We start from the raw sequence: 21,939 nt of genomic DNA, 5'->3' as shown, positions 1-21,939 counted from the left end.
CGACCACTCTTTGAGTTCGATCACTAAGCCAGTTATGAATCCACCTAACAGTTGCCTTGTCCATTCCATACTTGATAATTTTTTCAATAAGGATGGTGTGAGATACTTTGTCAAATGCTTTGCTCAAGTCAAGATATACTATATCTACAGCATTTCCCTGATCCACCCAGTCAGTGATTCTGTCATAGAAGGAAATTAAGTTAGTCTGACATGACTTGTTAGTTACAAACCCATGCTGACTCTGGTTAATCACTTCATTCTTTTCCAGGTACTTACATACATGTTGTTTAATAATTTGTACATTGTTTGTAATATGGTACAAACAATGTTCATGTGAACATATTGAAATGTTCCCCTAGATTTTATTTGGCACTCTGTGATACTCACAGTCTTTCTTGTTATATACATAGGGGCTTCTGTGCCCCATATGTGCTCATCTGGTGATTGATGCATCTTAGTGTTTTTTTTGTTGCAGACGTTGTTTTGGCTACAGCACCATGTGTTAATAGTTCCACCTCGCCTGGACCCCAGTTCTTGTTTGTCTTGAATGTTACAATAGTTTTAACTTCTTTTCTAATAAAGATATTTTTAATAGTTCAATTTTTGCTCATTCATATTGGAATTCATTGGCTTTTCTTTACATATACATGCCCAGCCTCTTTTCACTGATTTGTTCCAGGCCAGAACCTGTATCCCTCAGACCCAGGAGTGGGTTCCAAAACTGAAGATACCCAGCTTGTGAAGCGTGCCGTTCATCAAATCAGAGAACGGTGTGTGTCCACTGTCTAGGATGTAGTGAGGAAGGACATTATGCCAAGGAATGGCAATGGTCATGGTCTTTTAGGTTAAAAGACAGGAGGTTGCCAGTGCGGGGCGACTGGTAAACCGCGACACAGAGGATGCCCCAGAAGCAAATCCAAATCTCACCAAACCCCAGAACAGCCCATGAGGTAAAACGGCTGCGTCAGTACTATCCCCAAGTGTGTTTCCGTCTACAACAGCTCCAAGAGAGACAGGGGCATCAGTTACTTAATGTCCAGTGCGGAGGTCAATCAATGTACTCCTGGGAGGAGGATTGATCCGTCAGTAAAGATAGCCTCATCAGCCTAATTGGTTAAAGGTGTTTTATACAGTGCCAGCTAGATGGACTCCTGGTAAAAGAACTGTGGGACACAGGAGTCCAAGCGAGCCTTTTAAATGAAAAATGGAGAAGGCGCTACCTGCCACATACCTGCCTTCGGTCGCTAAAAGAACTCATAAGACAAGTGGAACTCCACGGCAAATCTGTCAACCAAACCGAAATCCTTTTCATGGCTGGGTGGAAGTGACTTTCCAACTGAGGGCCACGAAGAACAGCAAAACCATTGAGCTTTTGGTACCTTTTCTCGTGACCAGTGATCAGAACGTGGCAGAGGATCCTATCCTGGGCTATAATGTAATTAGTGAGGTCATCACGAAACACAAGTCAGGGATGCTGGTGGTGGATGCAATTGCCACATCACTTGCCATACCCAACGCCGTGGCAGAAAATGTGATTCATAGAGTAAAGAAAGCACAGAATACAAAGGACCTAAAAGAAGTCAAGGTAGGCTGGCTCCCAACCATCATCCCTGTAAACCAAATGGTAGGGGTGAGGTGTGGAGTCCGGGTAGAACCGGAAAGAAAAGTCCAGAAAAGACTGTTCGTGCCAAAAGACTCCTCAGAACATCCGGAAGGCCTAGTTCAAGGTGAGACTGTGCTGATGATTCCTACTGGTGGGTTTGCTCGAGTGACAGTACTGGTGATGAATATTACGAAACAAAAAATTAGACCGGATCCAAAGACTGTATTAGGACACATTGAAACCATTAAAACGGTATATCCAGCCAGTTAGAGACCTGCCCAGGGGTCTACCGTGAATTCAGTCTCCCCACCAAGGAACAAGAGTTGCCCAGGGGAGGAAATTGCACGACCCACCTCGGGGTCCTGGGATCCCCCAGTATCCCTGGAACACTTGTGTGCTGAAGATATAGAGATAGCAAAACAGATGCTGAGAGAAGAGTGTCATGCATTCTCTGAAGATGACTCTGATATAGGCTGTATCCCGTCGTTGCAATTGAAAATCAATTTGAAGGACATGACCCCAGTAACCGGAAGTTACATGTCTGTGCCGAAGCCATTACACCGGGAAGTGAAAGAGTATTTATAAGATCTAATCAACAGAGGTTGGGTCCAAAAGTCGAAGTCGTCTTATTCCTCTCAAAGTAAATAAAGTCCGATTTATGTGGACGGTATTCACATAGATGGTCACCACCAATTACATAACTATTAGGAAATAGGAAGGGTAATGAAGGAGGAAAAAGAAATGTGAATAAAAATTAACTTTTAATAATTAAACTAAAACTAATAGTAAAATATAAAATAAAACACACATCCAATAGAGGATGTATATTGGGCCACTGCTGTAAATAGATACAGACAGTTGTGACCCACAAGATCCTGACATGTATATGACAGCACTAAATCAAAATAATTCCACAACCAATGTCTCTACAATTGAATGGTTGGGTAATATATATATCCTATCTAAGGATCTCATCCATGCCCATCTTATCCCGTCAAGAAAATTAGCTGTGCCGTGTATTGAAAGAACATCCTCAATACCATGGGGAGCTAAATGCAATAAATGCCACCATCTATCATCCCCATGTATTCATCAAATCAAACCTATAGGATGCTATAGTGTGGAGACACAACAAAACACCTATGTCTAGGAAATGTGAATGAACAACAGGTATTTCATTATCCAGGATCGCTGTGATGACAATGCGATCCTGTAGACTAGTAGTGAGGAGATAGTAATTTCACACATGCAAGAGCCAAGCTGGTGATTACGGATGGCACCCCAATTCTGAAACAGTGGTAAAAGTTGAATAACTTTATATACAAATTGGCATTATCAAATTGGCATAATGTTCATAAACATTGATATCAACCTCTCCTTACGACCTTTTTCTTGTAGGACGTCTGTAAAAGCATTAGTGATGAGCGAACATGCTCGCTAATGTTCGGTGCTCGCCCGAGCATGTCACTGCCGAGTATTTTTGGGGTTGCTCGGCAGGAGCTCGGGTCTCCTCCATGCATGTTTGGCGCTCTTTACAGAGCCAATGAACATGCAGGGATTGCCTGCCACTCACTGTAATGCCGTAGCTATATTGGTTGTGGCATTACAGTGATTGGATGGCCGCACAGCGTCATCAGGTCTATATTCGACCTGGCACCGCCATGCTTGTCACAGTCACTCCGGAATCAGACAGTGTAGGGAGAGGTGCTGCTGAGCTAGGGAGAGATTTGCTTGTTTCTAGTTAGTATAGGTGTACCAAACTATATTAGAGACACATATCCATCTCAACAAACAGTCCTTCTGAGGACTAATCCATCTGCAGAGATATCAGGCAGGCAGGGTATATAGCAGACGGCAGTACACATAGCACAAGAGGCTCCATTCCAGTTTTGCCTGCTGCTGCTGTTAGATATTTCTAGAAATAGGCCCAGGTTTCAGTTGCCAGGAATACATTTTTTTGGATCTTAATCCTCATTATTTGCTTAAAAAGCAATCCAGAGAACACCGTTGTTCTGCGCCATTTGCTTGTCAGCAAAGTTTTTGACGCCGCTTTGCTGCTCAAAATAGTTACCTACAGGCCACGTATTTAAAACTGTGGTTTCTCCGTCACACGGATTACATATAACTTCGCTCCAAATTCAGCTATTTGTAGTGAGCGTGGAAGATATTGTCCTCCATTTAAAATGGGCAAGGCGCGTGGCAAGGGACGGGGAACTGGACGTGATGGTGATGGTGTATGCAGAGGCCGAGACCATGGGCAAGCTTAAATTGTGCCACAACAAATACCCACATCTTCTCACCCGACCTTCCTGTCCCAATTCCAAGGGGACCGCAGCACACCACTATTGAACCCAGAGCAGTGTCAAAAGGTTGTTGGTTGGATAGTAGATAATGCTTCCAGTCACTTTGCCACCACCACCACCCTGTCTTCCACACGGTCAAGTCTCAGTAGCCGTGAGTCTGGACTGCATATTCCTCACATGATCCTCCTTCCTCCCACCATGCCGAGTGACCGGAGACAACTGATCCCACACTTGGACACTCCGAAGAGCTGTTCACTTTTCCATTTATAGATTTGGTCCTCTCGCCCGGTCCACTTGAAGCGGGGCAAGAGGAGATCGCATGTAGCGTTGCCCAAATATTTCAGCAGCCACGGTCACATGAAGGCGATGGTGGGAAAGTGTCACAAGAGGTGGATGATGATGAGACACAATTGCCATAAAGTCAGGAGGAGGACCAGGGTGCGGAAGTGGAAGACGAGGTGGTGGATGATATAGTAACTGACCCAACCTGGCAGAAGGACATGCAGAGCGAGGACAGCAGCACACAGGGGGAGGGAGGCCGAGCACCCCAACAGGCAGGAAGAAGCAGTGTGGTGGCCACAGACAGAAGGCAGGCAACCGTTCCCCGTAACACCAACACGAAGGAAGTTGCCAGTACAACTGTTAGGTCTTCCCGAGTCTGGTTGTTTTTTAAAGACTCTTCCGATAACCCCAAAAAGGCCATTTGCACCACCTGCCAGGCCAGCATCAGCATGGGTGGTAAAACGACCAGCCTGACCACTACCAGCATGATCAGGCACATGGCAGCAAAGCACCCGCTTTGTGGGCTGAACCCCAGGGTCCAGGAACAGTGTCTGCGGGTGGCACCACTGCTTCTTCTGCTGTTGTGCATGCAAGCCAGTCCCCTGTCCATGGTGCATGCGAAGATGCCTCCTGCCCTGCACCTGTCGTTGCACACTCTCAAGTAGCAGCATCAGGAAGCACGTCCATGTCCTTGCCCCAGCGCAGCTTTCAGTTGTCCATACCCCAGTTCTTGGAACGCAAGCGCAAATATGCAGCCAACGCCCAACAGGCCACATTACTAAATACCCACATTTCACAACTGCTTGTGCTCAAAATGTTGCCTTTTAGGCTCGTGGAGATGGAAGCATTCCGCAACCTGATGGCGGCGGCCGTCCCTCGGTACTCGGTCCCCAGCAGCCACTATTTCTCCCGGTGTGTCGTCCCCGCATAACACAAGCATGTGTCCCAAAACAATAGCCGTGCTCTCAACAACGCTGTTCCCGGGAAAGTCCACCTAACCACGGACATGTGGACAAGTGCTTTTGGACAGGGACGGTACATCTCGCTGACGGCACACTGGGTTAACATAGTGGCAGCCGGGACCCAGTCGTACCTTGGGATGGAACACGTCCTCTCGACGCCAAGGATTGCAGGCCCTAGGTCAATCAGGGTTGCCCCCACAGTCTACAGCTCCTTCACCTCAGCCTCCTCCTCCTCTTCAGCCTCCATCTCTGAAATGACCACATGAGTCACAAGCTGGAAGCACTGCAGCACTGCCTCGGCAAAGCGGCAACAGGCTGTGCTGAAGCTAATATGCTTAGATGACAAACCGCACAATGCTGAAGAGTCGTGGACAGCTCTGAAAGAGCAGGCAGATCTGTGGCTCACACTGCTGAACCTACATTCAGGCATGGTCGTGTGTGACAATGGCCAGAACCTGGTGGCGGCTCTGAGGCGAGGCGAGCTCACACACGTACCATGCCTGGCCCATGTGCTTAACCTCGTGGTTCAGTGGTTTCTCAAATCCTACCCGGAGCTGCCGGATCGGCTTGTTAAAGTACGCCGCCTGTGTGCCCATTTTAGAAAGTCACCTACTAGGGCCGGCTCCAGGTTTTTGTGGGCCCTGGGTGAAAGAGTCTCAGTGGGCCCCTTTAACACATACCACGATTCATGATGCACAGATACCGCAGAGAAATATATATATAGTACAATGCCAAAGATTTCACTTCTTACATTACATGACCCATATCTATTGTAAATTCCACAATAGCTCAGAAAACAGCGAATCGCTCCATACAGAATACTGGCCCCCATCAAATGCTCCATACAGGATACTGGCCTCCATACAATGCTCCATACAGGATACTGGCCCCCATATAACGCTCCATACAGGATATTGGCCCCCATATAACGCAACATACAGGATACTGGTCCCCATATAACGCTCCATACAGGATACTGGCCCCCATATAATGCTCCATACAGGATACTGGCCCCCATATAATGCTCCACACAGAATACTGGCCCCCATATAATGCTCCATGCAGGCTGTGCCCCCACATAATGCTCCATGCAAGCTGTTTCCCCCACATAATGCCTCATGCAGGCTGTTCCCCCACATAATGCCCCATGCAGGCTGTTCCCTCCATATAATGCCCCATGCAGGATGTCACCCCCCCTTAAAATGCCCCATGCAGGATGTCACCCCCCTTATAATGCCCCATGCAGGATGTGACCGTCCTTATAATGCCCCATGTATTATGTCACCCCCCTCCTTTATAATGCCGCATGCAGGATGTCACTTCCACCCCCATATAATGCCCCATGCAGAATGTCACTTCTCCCCCTTTTAATGCTCCATGCAGGATGTCACATCCCCCCCTTTTAATGCCCCATGCAGGATGTCACCTCTCCCCCCCTCCCCTATAATGCTCCATGCAGGATGTCACTCTCCCCCTTATAATGCCCTATGCAGGTTGTCACCCCCCACATATAATGCCCCATGCAGGATGTAACCCCCCCTTTTAATGCCCCATGCAGGATGTCACACACACCCGCCCCATATAATGCCCCATGCAGGATCACCCCCCCATATAATGCCCCATGCAGGATGTCACACACACCCCCATTTAATGCCCCATGCAGGATGTCACACACCCCTCCCACCTCCCTTATAATGCCCTATGCCTCCATACATTAAAAAAAAAAAAAAATCAAATACTCACCTCACTTCTCCTCACCTGCTGCCGCTGCTCTGGGCTCCAGCATCTCCGGCGTCTTTCCACTCTGCGCTGTGACGGCTCAGGAGAGAGCGCGGTGTAAAGACGTCACCGCACCCTCTGACCTGAGACATCACAGTGCAGCAGCCGCGGAGGAGACAGGAGCTGCTGTGGGCATGGGGAGGCGTAAGTATTGTGCCACCGGCTGCCAGGGCCCTGAGCAAGCGGGATGAGCGGGCGCTGACACCATTCTCCTCCACTCATGGGTCCCATAGCGCGGCAGTGTACCAAACGGTGAGTGGGCCCCCCCGCCTGCTCAGGGCCCGGCACTTGCCTCAGTGCGCCAGGTGCTGACGCCTGCCCTGTCACCTACAGCTTCCGCCACCCTTTCCATGTTTCAGCAGCGTTTGCAGCTTCCGGCTCACAGACTGGTGTGTGATGTCCCCACGCATTGGAACTCTACGCTGCAGATGTTGGGAAGGATTTGTGAGCAGTAAAGGGCTGTTGTTGAGTACCAGCATCAACAAGGCCGTCGGTATTCAGTTCAGACTCCACACATAAGACCTCAGGAGTGGACATGGATGTCAGACATATGTACCATCCTCCAAAACTTTGAGGACTCCATCAAGTTGGTGAGCGGCGATGACGCCATAATTAGCGTCACCATCCTGCTTCTCTGTCTTCTGAAATGCTCTCTGCTCACAATCAAAGAGGATGCATTGCAGGCGGAGCACGATGAGATGGAGCAAAGAACCATACAGGGTGATTACACACAGCCCAGCTTCATCTCATCCCAACGTGGATTGGGTGACAATGAAGAAGAGGAGGAGGAGGAGGAAGAACAGGAGCTAGTTTCATGCGCTATAGACGGTACTACCTGCACAACTGTCATACTGTCTGTTCAGCGTGAATGGCCAGAGGACAGAGAGGAGGAGGACAGCATGGTCAGTCATCCTCTTGGTCAGGACACGGAAATCTTGCCTGTTAGCAGTCTGGCACGCATGGCTGAGTTTATGTTACGCTACCTTTCCCATGACCCTCGCGTTCTCAAAATTTTGGGTGACAGTTATTACTGGTTGGTGACACTTCTAGACCCACGCTACAAGGATAACTTTATATCTCTTATTGCTGAGGCAGACAGGTCTACAAAAATGGAGCAGTACCAGAAGGTCCTTTTTGCAGAACTATTAAAAAAATTCCCATCTGAAAACGCTGGTGGCAGAGGTCATAGTTCGTTGGACAACCAAGGAATACAGGTGAGAGAGACACAACTTCAATCCAGCAGAGGCAGGGGAACACTGTCAAAGTTCTGGGAGAATTTTCTCAGCCCCTCCCATCACACAGGCCCTGAAGCACTGGGTACTCTCACAAGGAGTGCAAAGTTTGGGAAGATGCTGAGGGAGTACCTTGCCGACCGTACCAAGGTCCTCCGTGATTCCTCTGTGCCTTATAATTATTGGGTATCCAAGCTGGATACGTGGAATGAACTGGTTCTCTGCGCCTTGGAGGTCCTGGTCTGCTCTTCCGCCAGTGTTTTATCAGAGCGGGTTTTTAGTGCCACTGGTGGAATTATAACTGATAAGCGCATCTGCCTGTCAACTGAAGATGCTGAGAGGCTGACTCTTATAAAAATGAACAAGAGCTGGATTGGGCCAGATTTATTAACACCACCGAATGATAGCAGTGTAACATAAACTCAAATTCAGTGTCTTTTTTTGGGAGGTGTATTCCCATGCACCTCTTCACACCCACACATGGGTATACGCTTGATGATTTTGGCTATTTGCTCTTGTCCTCCTCTTTCTCCTCATCCTCATCCTCCACAACCATATCACCAGGGTGACCGTGGTCCGTGATGCAACACCCACATAATTTATTTAAAGGGTGTTTATGATGCCCGTAAAAAATTTTTTTTACACAGTATGTTCATGCATACCCCCCAGGGGTAAATGTTTGTCAGCCCATACACTTAGTGCATGGGCATTACAAGTATAGGAGACCCGCTCCTTTCTCATGGGAACGTTTTTTATGAGGACCTCCTCCATGTCTCTTCCAAGGGGCACTGGAGTGCCTACAAATTTTTGGCAACCCTTGAATTCACTGCAAAGGCAAACACAATGGGAGACCTACTTCCTAATAATGGGAACATTGTATTCAGGAAGCCCTCCTCTAAGCCTCTTCAAAGGGTTATTGGGGTGCGTCCAAATTTGAGCAGCCCTGCCACTCACTGCATATGCAATAGCAGTATTGGAGACCCAGTCTTTAGTAATGGGAACAATAAAACATAGCCGGCTGATGGCTCTCTAAGAATAATGAGGGCTTACTGCTGGCCCTTTAAGAATAGTAAAGGCCGCCTGATGACCCTATAAAGATAGGCTTTGTGACTTTCAGAGTCCCTCCTTCATAAATGAAACACGATGTGTTTGATGATATCTCACACACCACATGGCCAGATAAGGTTGTAAAATGTTAAAATGACATTTCCTGGTGAATGCATTTGTTACAGTTGAAAGCAATGCAAAAGTGCAAAAATGCATCAAAAACGCTAAGTGTGAACATAGCCCAAGATGTGGAGGAGTATTTTTGTTTTTGGTTATTTATTTTGCTTTATATACAAATCATTACCCTGGAAAGGATGATCTTTAACATATTTCCAAGGAAAATCCATTTTGGTTTCGTTTTTTTATATTTTATTGTGAGTCCGTAAAAGTGGCGCAATACCTCTGACAATGTTGTTGACAGAAATTACCTGGCAGTCAGAAATGCTTCCAGGGGTCTTCCCCATGCTGTTCCCATGTCATTTGAGCACTGTTCCCATCGATTTGGGCTATTTTTAGGCCCTCTGAAGACCCCCGGGGGGAGCCGCCTGAAAAATGCTTGAGTTTCCCATAGACTTACATTGGGCTCGTTGCTCAGGTCGATTCCAATGTGCTCGACCAGAGCATCGAGCACCCGAGCATTTTAGTGCTCACCCATCACTAATCAGCATCTCTTCAGCTGGAGCTTTTCAGACATCTTCAACCAGCTCTCTCTCACTAGGCTTTAACAGTTCTTTGCTTCTACAAAGTTTTTTTTAGGAAAATCAAAGAATGAAAACAAGTCTTCTCACCAGGCAACATCTTCCATACTGCCTGTCGGTGGTGAATGCAACTCCAGTGGGCTTATTTGGTTCGTAGGCAGAGACACCTGTTTCCAGTCGACAGTCCTTGGCCCTTGACTCGGTTCACCAAGTGTCTCATACATCAACATCACGGAACTCCTCACTTCTCGAGTCAACATGCTCCTGGTTGGTTGTTCCTCGGATACCACGGGTTCTTCGGTCACAGGAGTTTCTTCCATCACACTCATTTCTTGTGCTTCCTCAGATGCTTTTGGAGCTGCCTCTGTAAGTTCCTGTACTTCTCTTGAATCGCCTGTTTCCACATGGTCTGGTAATTCCGCTCCTCCTGAGTGTCGATCAGTCTCTTCAGCTCTTCAGGGACCGGTGTTCAATCATCAGATCTGAATTGGACTTCATCTGTACTCCTTGGTACAAACTCTGGAGCCTCGGGACTTAGTTCACTCTCCTGAGGATGGTACATCCCTCTCCTTGACGGTTCGAGAAATACTGTACAACAGTGTGTTCTTCATCTGAACTTTCAAGGTCACTATCCACCTTCGGAGCTTCAGTGGTGGTCCCTTAGTCAATCTCGGACGATGTTGGTCTACTTCTGGGAAGTATTGTTGTGGTGGGAGATAATCACAGGGTAGTAGTAAATTTCTATGGACTATTCTGGTTTTCTTGTCTTCTGTTTCTGACGCGCCCCCTGGGCCATGTTGTGTAGCGTTGCGCATGCAGGGAATACCCGGAGCCGGATCTGATAGGGGTAGTAGTCCTCGTGGCGGTGACCCGGTCCGTGCCCAGGGTGTCAAACCAAGTGGCAGAACTTAGAATAAGATGTTATAGAGTTCGACTACGCCACCCGTTGAATGCGGTTATGAAACCGCCGCTGCAGGCCGGTGGTACGGTTGTGCAGCGTGGATGGTATAACCCCCAACGGGAGGGGTATGGCCTCAGGGCAGCGGACGTGGATGATGGGGATAGCAGAATTGCACGCAGGCACCAGGAACCACTCAGAGACGGTGCGGTGTAGTTTAGGGTCTTTACTGGTGGCAAAGGTAGACCCTCCCGGGAGTACTGGCTAGCGATCGGGGCCTGGTCAGTCCGTGAGCAGATAGGATCTCCCCTGGCCAGGCGGAGTTGTAGGCCTCCCCAACTAATTGTACTCTCCCTGGCTACCTTGCTAGAAGCGGGTAAAAGTAGCCCACGTCCCTGAGTGTACCGTGTGGTGCTCACCCGTATGGCCGGTGACTCGGGGCCTTCTGGTAGCCTCCGCTCCACAACGGCGGTGCTGGTCCCTTGCGTGTGACCGTGCCTTCGGGTTTCTTGGCCAGGGGACCTGAAATCCCCTGCCGGTCGGTTTCTGCTGCTGGGTATGGATCAGTCCCCACAGCCTCGGACTCCGTGTCCGGTGAGATCTCTTCAGTCAGGATGAGCTCTACAGCTTCCAGTCCCTGACCCCTTCTATCACTGCTCCCACAGAGCTCCTGATCTTGCTCTCCCTGTATCTGCTCCACTCCAGACCAGACTGTGTCTCTGTCTGGGACTCCTCTTCTTCTCCTAACCCTGCCTCAGCCCCCAGTTTATATAGGGGAAGTTCTTCCCCTCCCAGGACTGGGCAGGAGGTGTGGCATGCTTAGGGTACCTGACCAGGAGACCTCCCACCTGCTCTCAGACGTAATATTGCAGCACCATCAGTACTGGGACACTCGCACCATCACTCCCATCATTTTCCACACTAGCTGCCCTGAGGCAATACTCCTCCCGTGGGGAGTCATCCCATACTCAGCTGCACAAACAACATCAGCCTCAGCGGTCTGCAGTGCAGCGGCGGTCCCCACTGACCGCAATCCACGGGTGGCGTAGTCGGACACTTATTACAATACAAGTTGACGCGCCCCCTGGGCCTGTGCTGCTGCGGCTGTGCAGGGGGAATACCCGGAGCCGGATCGCTGGGGATTGTAGTCTCCGTGTGGCGGTGACCCGGTCCGTGCCCAGGGTGGTCAAACCAGTGGCAGTCTACTTGTATTGTAATAAGTGTCCGACTACGCCACCCGTGGATTGCGGTCAGTGGGGACCGCCGCTGCACTGCAGACCGCTGAGGCTGATGTTGTTTGTGCAGCTGAGTATGGGATGACTCCCCACAGGAGGAGTATTGCCTCAGGGCAGCTAGTGTGGAAAATGATGGGAGTGATGGTGCGAGTGTCCCAGTACTGATGGTGCTGGTGCGGCGATGAAACACAGAGACTTGTGGTGCAGTTTCCAAAGCTTTACTCACTGTTGTTGTTCAGATCACTTCGGCCAGCAGTGACCGCCCGAGCCGTGCTGCGTCCACCAGGTGAGGGACTCGGTCAACTCCCAGGCAATTCCAGAGTGCGGTTCAGAGCTCCCCTCTCTTCCTTTCTACTGGCCGTCCTCACCAGTGACCCACCTTTGTCCAGCTTCCTCGGGCCTTCTGTTGGTGAAACCTCTCTCCGGTCTCCCTGACCCTATGCGGTATGCCTTTCTGGTGGATGTAGTGAGGGGTCGCACCAAGATGTGGTCACGACCTCCGGTTTTGGCTGAGGATTAGTCGCCTCCACCAATTCGGGTTCCGGTACCCTGCTCTGCCAACCCTTCACCTAGTATCTCCTCTGGGAATATGGGGTTCCTTCTGCCTTCGTGTCTCTGGGCCTTTCTCTGTGTTCCTCGCCTCCTTTCTCCTCTGTTTCAGTTCCTTTCTTACTCTCCTTGCTGTTCCTTCTCTTCTCTCCCTCTCTGCTGTTTCTGGCCTCCACTCCAGGCCTGGCTCTGGAGCTGGGCCCAGACTGAGCCACAGCTCCCTGTCAGCCCTCTCTGGCTGAGCTCCTCTCTTAACTGACCACTGATCTAAGATGGTGCCCACCTTATATACCTCCTTCTGACACCCGAGCCCAGGTGACTAGCAACCAATGGGCTCCTACCTATGCCCAGAAACCCACCCCTATCTGCTCCTACACCACTGGGTTTTCCTCCCCCTCCCCACTCCAGCCAGGAACAGAAGCTGTCGTGCCTGCACTCTGTCTAGTGGGAGCACCGTTGGTCTGTTCCTCGGAAATGGGGTGTGTGTGGTGCATGCAGCCTACTGAGCCCCGGTCCACACTCCATCCTTACCCGGGAGTGGAATATCACACCTCTGGTTCGAGGTGCAATACCCCTGTAGCAGCCGAGTCCTCGGGGTGCTACATTTCCAATCGGATTTCATACACTGGACTGTCATTGGCTTTCCTCCTTACGACCACATACACCTTGTCTTCCCAGTACGAACAAAGTTTTCCTGGACCGCCTTTCTCACATACGTTCTTGACTAGCACCCGGCTTCCCGATACCAATTATGCTCCATAACATTTTCGATCATAGTACTCCTTACTCTTGCTCTGTCCTTGCGTAACCACTTTGGACGCTATGTTGTATGCCTCTGCCATCCGTTCCTTCCATTTTCGAACATACTCCGGATACATTCTGTAAGTCTCTGACACCGGAGTATCGAACATGATGTCAATTGGCAGTCTTGGTGATTGTCCATACAATAGGAAGAAGGGTGAGTAACCCGTTGCATCGCTCTTTGTACAGTTGTAGGCATGTACCACTTTTGACAGTGAACTGTTTCAGTCTTTCTTATCGTCAGCTGTTAAAGTGTGCAACATCAACAATAATGTCTGGTTAAAACGTTCCACTTGTCCATTACCCTCTGGGTGATACGGCGTTGTGTGGGATCTCTGAATTCTACAGTACTTTCCTAGCTTGGCAAAGAGCTGGTTTTCAAATTCTCTTCCTTGGTCGTGATGCAACCTCGTAGGGAACCCAAACCTCAAAGCAAAATCATTGAAGATCTTCTCTGCCGCTATTTGACCCGCTTTATTGGTGGTGGCATATGCTTGAGCAAATCGAGTAAAATGATCCATCACCACCAAGATGTATTTGGAACCACCCTTGCACGTCTTGAGATGTAGAAAGTCTATTGAGACCATCTCAAACAGATACGTAGTTTGGGGGTTGATGTGTTGGGACGTTTATCTTTCAGACACCCACACTCCTTGGTCATGTACCTCTCAATATCTCTCTGCATGTACGGCCAGAAGAAACGTTCATGGACCAAGTTTGTTGTCTTTTCCACTCCCAGGTATCCCATGTTTTCATGGAGTTCTTTGAAGACCAACCTACGGAATACTCTGGGTAGTACCAACTGCCGGTTTTGTCCTCCTTTACGATACAGGATACCGTCTTCACTGAGGTAGAGCTCCGTCCATTCTTTAACTAAAACAGATACTGCTGGTAACTCTCTCCCGTTTACTTGGAAACCAATTTTGGTCCACATAAAGTAGTATTCTACCAATTATCTGATCTTCCCGTTGTGCTCTATGGATTTTTCCTTTTGGTAGTTGTTGAATGGACAGGGGGTGATCTTGTTCTCTCACTTTTATGGTGGTTTCCACTGTCAACAGACACCACAGTGGTGTGTCTTCCTCTTGATAAACTTGAACTGCTTGGGTTGTGCTCTCAATTGCTTCCAGACTGACTTCCTCCAAGCATTCTTGCATGAACTCCTCAGGCTCTAGTGGCATTCTTGACAATCCGTCAGCATCCATAACGCATTTTCCTGGCCTGTGCTTGATGCTGAAATTGAAGTCAGCTAGTTCAGTGACCCATCTCTGACCCATTGCATTCAGTTTGGCTGTAGTGAGGACATAGGTAAAAGGGTTGTTGTCAGTGTATACCTCAAACTCTTTGCTGTAGTAGAGATAATCTCTAAATCATTCACAGATAGCCCATTTCAATGCCAGGAACTCCAATTTTCCAGAATGTAGATGGTAATTCTTTTCGGCGTCTGTCAACATTCTAGAACCATAACCGATGACTCTCAATTTTCCATCTTGATGCTGATACAGGGCAGCTCCCAGTCCAAGTTGAGAAGCATCACATTGAAGAACAAACGGTAAGTTGAAATCAAGATATCCTAAAATGGGTGGTTTTACCAGGTAGTCTACTACTTCTTCCAATACCTCCTGGTGGTCTGCTGTCCAGAGAATGGGCTGTTGGGACGAAACGGCGTTGTTTATTTTAAGCCCGTTCCTACCCGCGTTCTTCTTTTTCTCCGTGGGTGTTGTTGACTCTGTCATCCACACCAAGAGGAGGTATAGTGGGGCGGCAATCCTGGAGAAGTTCCGAACGTAAGTACGATAGTAGGAGAGGAATCCTAAGATCTGCCTCAAATCCCCGACAATAGTGGGTCGCTTGTCTTTTAAGTCCAGTACCGGAGCGATTTCTGCTGGGTCCATGGTATATCCTTCTCCGGACACAATTTTCCCTAGAAATCGGACTTGCCTTTTGAACAGTTCACACTTCTTTGGGGTCAACTTAACTCCGTGTTGTTAATACCACTGTAATATGGTCCTCACGTGTTCAACATTCTCCCGGAAGGTTTTGCTGTGTACCAGATTGTCATCCAAGTACTGCTGGCAGATATCGTCCCTCAATCCTTCTAAACATGTCTCCATGCTCCTCTGGAATTCTGCTGGAGCTGAGCTGAGACCAAACGGTATGCGGATCCACTTATATAACCCCCACAGTATAAAGAATGCTGTCAAAGGTCTACTGGATTCTTCAAAAAACCCTTAATGGTATGCTTTACCCTGATCGAGGATGGAGAACCAGGTACTTCCTGATAGGCTATACAGCATATCTTGAATTTTTGGTATCGGATGCCAATCAGGTACTGACTTTCGGTTTAGTTCTCAGTAATCACAGCAGAGTCTCAACGTACTGTCCTTCTTCCTAACACAAACAATAGGAGAGGAATAAGACGACTTCGACTTTTGGACCCAACATCTGTTGATTAGGTCTTGTAAATACTCTTTCACTTCACGGTGTAATGGTTTCGGCACAGACATGTAACTTCTGGTTACTGGGGTCGTGTCTTTCAAATTGATTTTCAACTGCAACGACGGGATACAACCTATATCAGAGTCATCTTTGGAGAATGCTTAACACTCTTCTCTCAGCATCTGTTTTGCTGCCGCTCGATCTTCAGCACACAAGTGTTCCAGGGGTACTGGGGGATCCCAGGACCCCGAGGTGGGTCGTGCAATTTCCTCCCCTGGGCAACTCCTGTTCCTTGGTGGGGAGACTGAATTCATGGTAGACCCCTGGGCGGGTCTCACACTGGCTGGATATACCGTTTTAACGGTTTTGATGTGACCTAACACAGTCTTTGGATCCAGTCTAATTTTGTGTTTCGTAGCATTCATCACCGGTACTATCACTCGAGCAATCCCACCAGTAGGAATTGTAAGCACAGTCTCACCTTGAACTAGACCTTCTGGAAGTTCTGAGGAGTCTTTTGACACGAACAGTTTTTTCTGGACTTTTTTTCCCGGTTCTACCTGGACTCCACACCTCACCCCCACCATTTGGTTTGCAGGGATGATGGTTGGGCGCCAGCCTACCTTGACTTCTTTTAGGTCCATTGTATTCTGTGCTTTCTTTACTCTATGAATCACATTTTCCGCCACGACGTTGGGTATGGCAAGCGATGTGGCAATTGCATCCACCACCAGCATCCCTGACTTGTGTTTCATGATGACTTCACTGATTACATTATAACCCAGGATAGGATCCTCTGCCACGTTCTGATCACTGGTCACAAGAAAAGGTACCAAAAACTCAATGGTGTTGCTGTTCTTCGTGGCCCTCAGTTTCAGTTGCAAAGTCACTTCCACCCAGTCTATAAAAAGGATTTCGGTCTGGTTGACAGATTTGCCATGAAGTTCCACTGGTCCTAAGAGTTATTTTAGTGACCGAAGGCAGGTATGTGGCAGGTAGCGCCTTCTCCATTGTTAATTTAAAAGGCTCGCTTGGGCTCCCACAGTGCTTTTACCAGGAGTCCATCTAGCTGGCACTGTATAAAGCACCTTTCACCGATTAGGCTGATGAGGCTACCATTACTGACCGAGGAATCCTCCTTTCAGGAGTACATCGTTTGACCTGCGCACTGGGCATTAAGGAACTTATGTCTCTGTCTCTCTTGCATCTGTTGTAGACGGGAACACACTTGGGATAGTACAGACGCAGCCATTTTACCTCATGTGCCGTTCTGGGGTTTGGTGAGATTTGGATTTGGATTCACACTGGCAACCTCCTGTCTTTTAACCCAAATGACTGTGACCATTGGCATTCCTTGGCATTATGTCCTTTCTCTCCACATCTTAGACATTGGACACACACCGTACTCTGATTTGATGAACGGCATGCTTCACAAGCCGGGTATCTTCTGTTTTGGAACCCACTCCTGGGTCTGAGGGATAAAGGTTCTGGCCTGGAATGAATCAACTTTTTCACCTCAATCAATTCGGCTCGCAGTTCTCCTATTACTTCCTCCCAGTCAGCGCTGGTGGTCCTCTCTTTTGCTGGTGCTTTAAGGTTTCCTCTCGGATGTGGCACTGGAGGGTTCTCCATGATGATCTTTGGACTGGCCACCAGGGTTCTCCAACTTCAGCTGACTCATTTTGGTGATTTTAGGAGCAGTGCCTTTCTTTAACTATTGTTCGCTCTCTGACTCCAAACTAGCTGCCTCATTCATTTTTTCAATTAGGACTTCGTCCAGAATGCCAGGATCTTCTAGGTACTGTTTCAGTTGCAACTTGATGTCTTTGCTGATTAACCCCATTCCCAATGATCTCAAGAACTTCTTCTGTACTAGTCCAGCATCAATCTTCTCCTCCGCTTCTACATCTCTGGATGCAAACAACAGGCTATCCTTCAGTTCAATTGCTCTGAACAAGAAACTTTGGGGCGATTCATTAATTTTCTGTGAGAGGTTAATGATTCGGTGGAACAATTCTGAAATACTTTCTTCTTTATAGTGCCCTTTTAAAATCATCTTCAGCTGTTGCAAGTTCAATTGACTCTTCATTTCTAGCATACTACAGAGGTTCAGTCCTGGACTGATTGCTTTCACCACCCCCTCAACGATCTCATCTGGCTGGTAGCCTTTCTGTAAGGCTGCATCGATCTGGTGCAACAAGTTCATATAAGACAGTTTCTCTTTCTGTTCACAATCTCCAATCTGTCCCAGGTTCTTGAATTCTTTCCTTATGGTGATTTGTGGTGTTAGAGAGGACTGTCTTCCTGATTTATCTTACCCGAGCAGGTTAAAGGTTTTGTCTGAGTCTGCCACCCGTTCAGAGGTTTTGGTCGATTCCTGCAGGGCTGTTGTTAGGGCTTTGAGTTGTTCTTTCAATTCCTGTAGATCAGTCTGCGGACGGAGATTCCTGCTTTTGGTAATTGGTGCCGCCCCTCCATCTTCCAACTTCAACCTGGTTAGAAACTGTGTTAGCTCCTGGAGCAACGTCCCCATGACATCTTCAGCTTCTTTCTTCCCCAGCTCATCCATTTTTGCATTAATGGCAGCTAACAGTTGCCTGCGGTTATGTGTTTTAGAAATCTGTTCTTCTGACAACTTTATATGTTCTGCTACTGTTCCCAATTCTTCACAGGTTAACTGAAGAAACAGCTCACTAATTCTGTCCACTTGTATTTCCAAATCCATTGCTGCTAGTGAGTTTTATATAGGGTGGTCCCCTTTAACTGATGTAGCAGAATTGAGTTGAGGTGCTGTGCTGCTGTGTTTTTCCAGACACTTTTCCTCTTCTCCCTCTACACGCTAATTCCCACTTAGGACTCCCCAAACGGGCCACCAATGTTACACACATGCCATAAGGTTCAGATAGGGCAAAACGAGTTTCATGAATTCATTGGAACACTGGAGGAACTGTTACTCAGGGCGATCATAGGCTGCAGCTTCTCTCAGGCACACGATAGATTCAAGTGCAGACAAGACACATCTGACAAGTGTCTTTTTCAATAATTTAACAATGAAATGCAATCTGAAGCACGACCAGTGCAATTCAGGGATATTACAGCAACAATCTTCATTACATTACAGTTTAATAAAGCAGGCACAGTAACCTCAGTCTCTTCAGTAGTATAATTCAGCACAGATTAGACCTCTTAGCAGCACACTTCTATGCATACACAACCACAGGCTTTTCTTTTACAAGGACTCAATAGTAAACAGCATTCTTTATCCTGCATGGAGATGGAGGGGGGGAGGGTTTGATGAGGGAGAATATCCCTATGACACGATTCCTTCCAGTCCTTATCTTTCTGCCCGATAATACTCAACACTGTTAACTCAGGGAGTCTATCTGACCTGTGTTTAGCTTCCCTCCTGACCTGAATTCTGGTTCCTTGCCTTCTGTGATATACAGATCACACATCACCTTTCTCTTCGGCTACAACCAGACAGTAAACAACTTCCCCACAATCCCCCTGAGGCTCTGCTAAAACACTCCCTGTCTCTTGTGAGTGTGTTAACCCCACTAGTTGCTGGATGCTTTTGAAGCAACAGCACTACTTCTGCATGTCACACACAACATATGACCAAATCATACATAAGATCTTAAAGAGAACCTGTCACTTGCTATAAATATGTGATTTTTTACAGTGTAAATTCTGGCTGAATCTGGGATTGATGTTCTTTTGTTCATGTGCTCCTGTATTCCTGATATATGGCCATCTCTTCTCTGCATATTAATCTAGTCATTTTAACAAAGTGAGCATGGTTCCCAAATCTTCTCTACAGGAGTCTTCTTTTTAGCCAACTGGGTTTGGTCCTCGAGGCTAGCATTATTTACAAAGATGAAAGAGCCACATCTTGATAGACATTGAAACAAATAATGACCCATTCCAGATTTTAGAAGATCACTGCATTTACTTACGTGTAGATAAGAACAGAGGGTTGAAAAAGGATAAGGTGAAAAGTTTTTTTCCATTGGTCACAAATGGATCATTGGGATTGTTCAATGAATCCACATTCACACTGAATGATGTGCTCAGGATAACGTCCATGCTGTAGCTTCCAAAGATGCTGAAAAGACAAAATGGTAAAATATCAGGCTTAACTTAATAAACCCAAGACCCTCATATATCACCTTCATACTCTCCATCTACAAGAGAAGGATCCAAAAGTTTACACTGCAAATCACTTCCCATGTACTAGCTAAACAGATAATGCTTGTCCTGTGCATATATAATAAATAGATTTGTGCTCTGGACAATTCTACTGTAGTATCACAAGTTGTACAGAAGTGTGGTCAGCATGATACAAAGTACTGCAGTTTAATATTACATTGTGTAGACTGTAAGACACCATAAGGAGGCAGAATAAAGATTACCACTATGCCAATGAATGTAGGTGCATGCCAGGGGCGTACATAGCAATCATGGGGCCACATAGCAGAAGTTCTAATTGGGCCCCCCCCCCTAAAAAAAAAAAAATCCCCCCCATAAGGTATGATGCCAACAAAAGTACCCCCTCCCCCCAAACACAGTGATACGCCCAAGTTGAATTCCTCCACATGCGCAGTATAATGACCCTACTGTACCCCATCTCAACTCCCAGGGCAAAGTATGCTGACCCCAACACAGTATGATCCCCTAACTGTGACCCCCTAGAGCTAGAAAGGATGGTAGGTAATAAGGGAGGGTGTTATACATGATAAAAGATTAAACTAAATAATTAAGGACAAAGCTATACATAATAAGTGAGTACACTATATACTAAAGAACTGTGCTATACATAATAAGTGAGTACACTATAGACTAAGGGACTGAGCTATACATAATAAGTGAGTACAATATATACTAAGGGACTGTGCTATACATAATAAGTGAGTACACTATATACTAAGGGATTGTGCTATACATACTAAGTGAGTCCACTATATGCTAAGGGACTGTGCTATACATAATAAGTCTGTACACTATATACTAAGGGACTGTGCTATACATAATAAGTGAGAACACTAAATTCTAAGGGACTGTGCTATACATAATAAGGCTACATTCTTGTATCTGTGTGCAGTGTTGGTGTGCTGCCCTATTTTACAGACATATTGAGCATGTCCTATTCTAATCCTCAAAATCGGATCAGAACAGGACATTCTCTGACCCTCACAGATCTCATTCTCAGATCCATGATTTTCATGGATGTGTGAATGGATCTATACACTGTGATCAGAATTATTAGGCAAGTTATATTTTAGAGGATTTTTTTATTATTGATCAACAACTATGTTCTCAATCAACCCAAAAGACTCATAAATATCCAACCTTAATATTTTTGGAAGTTGGAGTGGGATTTTTTAAGATTTGGCTATCTTAGGAGGATATCTGTTTGTGCAGGTAACTATTACTGTGCCGAATTATTAGGCAAGTTAGTAAAAACCAAATATAATCCCATCTCACTTGTTTATTTTCACCAGGTAAACCAATATCAGTGCACAACATTTAGAAATAAACATTTCTGACATGCAAAATCAAAAAACAAAAAAATTAGTGATCAATATAGCCAACTTTCTTTATGATGACACTCAACAGCCTTCCATCCATAGATTCTGTCAGTTTCTTGATCTGTTTTCGATCAACATTGCGTGCAGCAGCCACCACAGCCTCCCAGACACTGTTCCGAGAGGTGTACTGTTTTCCCTATAGATGTCACATTTTATGATGGACCACAGGTTCTCTATGGGGTTCAGATCAGGTGAACAAGGGGGCCAGGTCATTATTTTTTCTTCTTTTAGACCTTTACTGGCCAGCCACGCTGTGGAGTAGTTGGATGCATGTGATGGAGCATTGTCCTGCATGAAAATCATGTTTTTCCTGAACGATACCGACTTCTTCCAGTACCACTGCTTGAAGAAGTTGTCTTCCAGAAACTGGCAGTAGGTCTGGGAGTTGAGCTTCACTCCATCCTCAACCCGAAAAGGTCCCACAAGTTCATCTTTGATGATACCATCCCATACCAGTACCCTACCTCCACCTTGCTGGCGTCTGAGTCGGAGTGGAGTTCTCTGCCCTTTACTGATCCAGCCT

At 47.0% G+C, this 21,939-nt stretch overlaps 1 protein-coding gene across 3 annotated transcripts in view; it reads right to left on the bottom strand.

The window, feature by feature from the left end:
* LOC141156683 (cytochrome P450 3A8-like) overlaps positions 1–21,939 on the bottom strand; it is a 476,433-nt gene that overhangs the window by 43,417 nt on the left and 411,077 nt on the right. For all 3 annotated transcript variants that reach the window (XM_073642945.1, XM_073642936.1, XM_073642955.1), the window contains one exon: positions 19,785–19,933. In XM_073642945.1, the coding sequence (XP_073499046.1) occupies positions 19,785–19,933 (149 nt within the window). The remainder of the gene's footprint in view (positions 1–19,784; positions 19,934–21,939) is intronic.

The sequence above is a fragment of the Phyllobates terribilis genome, unplaced genomic scaffold (assembly GCF_046119375.1).
Source record: "Phyllobates terribilis strain yellow unplaced genomic scaffold, ASM4611937v1 Scaffold_1__5_contigs__length_1240528914, whole genome shotgun sequence".
Classification (NCBI taxonomy): domain Eukaryota; kingdom Metazoa; phylum Chordata; class Amphibia; order Anura; family Dendrobatidae; genus Phyllobates; species Phyllobates terribilis.
Note: the sequence above shows the minus strand (reverse complement) of the source record. Positions and strands in the feature narration are given on the sequence as shown.